This window comes from Gracilinanus agilis, unplaced genomic scaffold (assembly GCF_016433145.1).
Source record: "Gracilinanus agilis isolate LMUSP501 unplaced genomic scaffold, AgileGrace unplaced_scaffold40489, whole genome shotgun sequence".
Taxonomy (NCBI): Eukaryota; Metazoa; Chordata; class Mammalia; order Didelphimorphia; family Didelphidae; genus Gracilinanus; species Gracilinanus agilis.
Window position 1 is genome coordinate 1 of NW_025374121.1, and position 3,105 is coordinate 3,105.

At 48.7% G+C, this 3,105-nt stretch overlaps 1 protein-coding gene across 1 annotated transcript; it reads right to left on the reverse strand.

Annotated features, from left to right (window-relative positions):
* Positions 1-142: 142 nt before the first annotated feature.
* On the reverse strand, positions 143-2,447 carry LOC123255170 (prominin-2-like). The gene is made up of 5 exons (XM_044684020.1): positions 2,398-2,447; positions 2,089-2,209; positions 1,785-1,848; positions 1,321-1,410; positions 143-859 (listed from the first exon to the last, which is right to left on the reverse strand). Exons 1-5 carry the CDS (start codon positions 2,430-2,432, stop codon positions 612-614), a joined length of 558 nt encoding a protein of 185 aa, XP_044539955.1. The 5' UTR covers positions 2,433-2,447; the 3' UTR covers positions 143-611.
* Between the last annotated feature and the right edge of the window lie 658 nt (positions 2,448-3,105).

Below are 3,105 nucleotides of genomic sequence, written 5' to 3' on the forward strand. Positions count from 1 at the left end.
AGAAAGAAAGAAAGAAAGAAAGAAAGAAAGAAAGAAAAGGAAGGAAAAGGTATGGAGAATACTAAAGAATAGTGGGAAAAGAAGAGAGGGAAGGAGAGCAAAACATTCATTCCCCCTAGAAATCTGGATGTGCCCTAATTTTCTTGCATCCAATTCTCATCTAGAATTTCTTTAGGGAGGAAGGGAATAAGGACTTAATAAGTACCTACTATGTGCCAGGCACTGTACAGAGACCTTTACAAATGTCTTCTCACTTTGGGGAGGTAGCTGCCATTATATCTCCATTTTACAGATGAGGAAACAAGGCAGACAAAGGATAAGTGTCTTATGCAGGGTCACACATCTAGTAAATGTCTAAGGCCAAATTTAAACTCAGGTCTTCCCAACACCAGGTCCAGATCCCTATCCACTACACCACCCAGCTGTCTCTAAAATGTCTTTTTTTTTTTTTTTTATGTTACAGGGCAATGGGGAAACTAGAAGACCAAGAGCAAAGTTAAGTCTCTCCCTCCTCAACTCTCTTTCTGGTTCTAATCACTGACCTGCCTCAATCATAGGAGCCATGAGTCCTGAGCTCCCCTTATTCTATTCCCATTTCTTTCCCCATCCCCTCATGATGAGGTCCCTGCCACACTACTATAATACACCCAGTCACCCACTTGGCTGAAATTGGCGCCCAGCTCCAAGAGCTGGGCCTGACTCAGGGCACTGGCACAGCCTTGGCACCGGGCATCCTGAAGCAGGGAGAGAAGGTTGTGCCTGTGGTCCCGCAAAGAGTAATCCAGAGGCTCTTGCCCATCCTGTAGGTAAACTGTGCTGGAGTTGAGTTGCCGAAGGTGGTCCAAAGAAACTTGCAAGTCTGGGAGGAATGGGACAGATGAAGCCAAGGGGTTGAATGTAGAGTCCGAAGAATGCTATCATCTTCAAATAGTTAACATTTATAGAATGCTTTCTAAACTTGCCAAATAACTCATTATTATCTCACATGATCCTCCAACCACCCTGAGAGGCATGTACTTTATTATCCCCATTTTACAGATGAAGAAACTGAGGCTGAGAGGTAAACCAATTTGCCAGGTCACACAGGCAGTAATTGAATTAGAATTAGACTCCAACCCTGTGCTACCTAACTGCCTCAGGAACAAAGCCCATCCTGCCTTCTTTCATCTTCACTCCACCTCCCTCTTCCTCCTCAAATTTCTTATATACTATGCCAACACCCATCCTTACACACACACAAGACAGTTACACACACACACCGCAGTCCCCTCGAACACATTCATGCTCACTTGTACCCAGTAGATTGAGGTGGCCTCTTACCTTGGCCCAGTCTCTTCAGGGAGGCTAGCATGGGATACACTGTCCCCCTGAGCTGGGTATGGATGGTGCTCCCAATGTTTACACCAAAAGCTGGGGGCAAAAGACAATGAACAGTTTTATAGCAGAGAGAGATCTCAGAACAATGTACAGCCAGAGAAGGAATTGGGGGAAGAAGGGAATAGCCCAGGCAGAGTCTAAGGATCAAGCCGGCTCTGTGGGGGTCAGCTGGGCATCAGGGCTTAAGGGGCTTGATAGTCCATGCCAGCTACATAAAGGTGCCAAGAGGGACTGAGCACCCAGGTCTAAATCCCACCTTTGTGGGAACTTCCCAAAGGCAGCAAGAGTTGTTAAGAAACAAGAGAGACTTCCTCCCTGGGAGCAACTGGACTTTAGGAGCTCAGCCTCTGAGGAGGTGTTGGCATGCATGCAGATGCCAAGGGTTTGGGGGTCCCTTGGGCCCTCACCATCCAGTTCCTCTAAAACCAGATTCTGGGGGATGAAGAACTGCTCAGCCACTGCCTGCAGCTCCTGTAGAAACAAAGGGAATCCAAAGTTCAGGCTGATGCCTTTACTTCCTCCAAGTCTACCTAGAAAGTTCTGCCATTCCTGCCTCATCCCCTCCAGGGCAAGAATGTTGCCTTTCTCCAAGGCCATGCCTCTCCCCTGGACCTACGTAGGCACCGACTAGCTCCTAAGCAGCAGCTGGCTGCCTCCCCGACCACCTCCAACATCTGGCTGCTGCTGTGGCAGAAAAGGATGAGTGCTCACCTGGGGAATGTCCGAGACCAGACCTTGTAGAGAGTGCAGCACCGAAGGCACTGCCCGGACACCCGGTCCCACCTCGTCATGGGTCCTTTGGTTGGTAATGAAAGCACAGACCACACCAGTCCTAAGACAGAGGGGCCAGCGAGCTGTGGTCAGGATCTCCAGTAGGCAAGGGGACGGCCCCCAAGGCTCTCGCCTCTGCCGGGAAGGCAAAACGCCCCAAGATCTCCTAGATCCCATAATGCCGTGCCTCGCCCTCTGTCCCGTCCGTCTCCCCAGCCACCCTTCCCTCCCAGAGACCCCCTTGATTACAGGAGAAGAAGAGTGATGAGCAGCAGAAAGGTCATGAGGCTGCCCCTCTCACAGGCTATTGACTTGTGCTCAGCCTTGACCCGACCTCCGCAGCGCCGGCGGAAACGGCAACAGCAGAAGCAGAACCCGACCGTGGGCACGATAAGGAGGAAGAGGAGGGCAATCACGGCGCACACCACATAACCCGCCTCATAGCGGACCACCTGGAGAGAGTATGGAGGGAAGGAGAGAGGGAGGGAGGGAAGAAGTCAGCTGGGACCTCTTCCCCTTCTGCCTTCTCCATCCCTCCCCTACACCTAACATTAACACTTGGAGAGAATGAATGGACTAGCCCTCTCCTCCTAGCCTCTCTCCCATTCTGAACACAGACCTGAGCTCTAGGTTCCAGGTTGTAACAGAAAGGGGCAGCTAGGTGGTTCAGGGAATAGGAAGCCAGACCTGGGCATGGCAAATCCTAGATTCAAATCCTCCTAGCTGTGTGACCCTGGGCAAGTCACTTAACCCCAAATGCCTAGCCCTTACCACTCCTCTGCCTTAGAACAGATACTCAGTATCAAGTCTAAGATAAAAAGTAAAGTTTTTTTAACTGCCAAAATAATTAATATGAATGTAATTAATATAACAATTATAATAAGGATGATTAAAATAATTAATATAAATAAAATTAATTAATTAAATTGTATTATAAAATGAATAATAAAATAAAAA

Bases quoted from the DNA above. Each gene is read 5' to 3' on its own strand.
- LOC123255170 (XM_044684020.1), bottom strand. From the start codon at position 2,432: ATGACCTTTCTGCTGCTCATCACTCTTCTTCTCCT. The intron at 1,849-2,088 runs GTGAGCACTCAT...TTGTTTCTACAG, and splicing joins TGGTCTCGGACATTCCCCAG to GAGCTGCAGGCAGTGGCTGA. The intron at 860-1,320 runs GTAAGAGGCCAC...CATTCCTCCCAG, and splicing joins CCTGAAGAGACTGGGCCAAG to ACTTGCAAGTTTCTTTGGAC.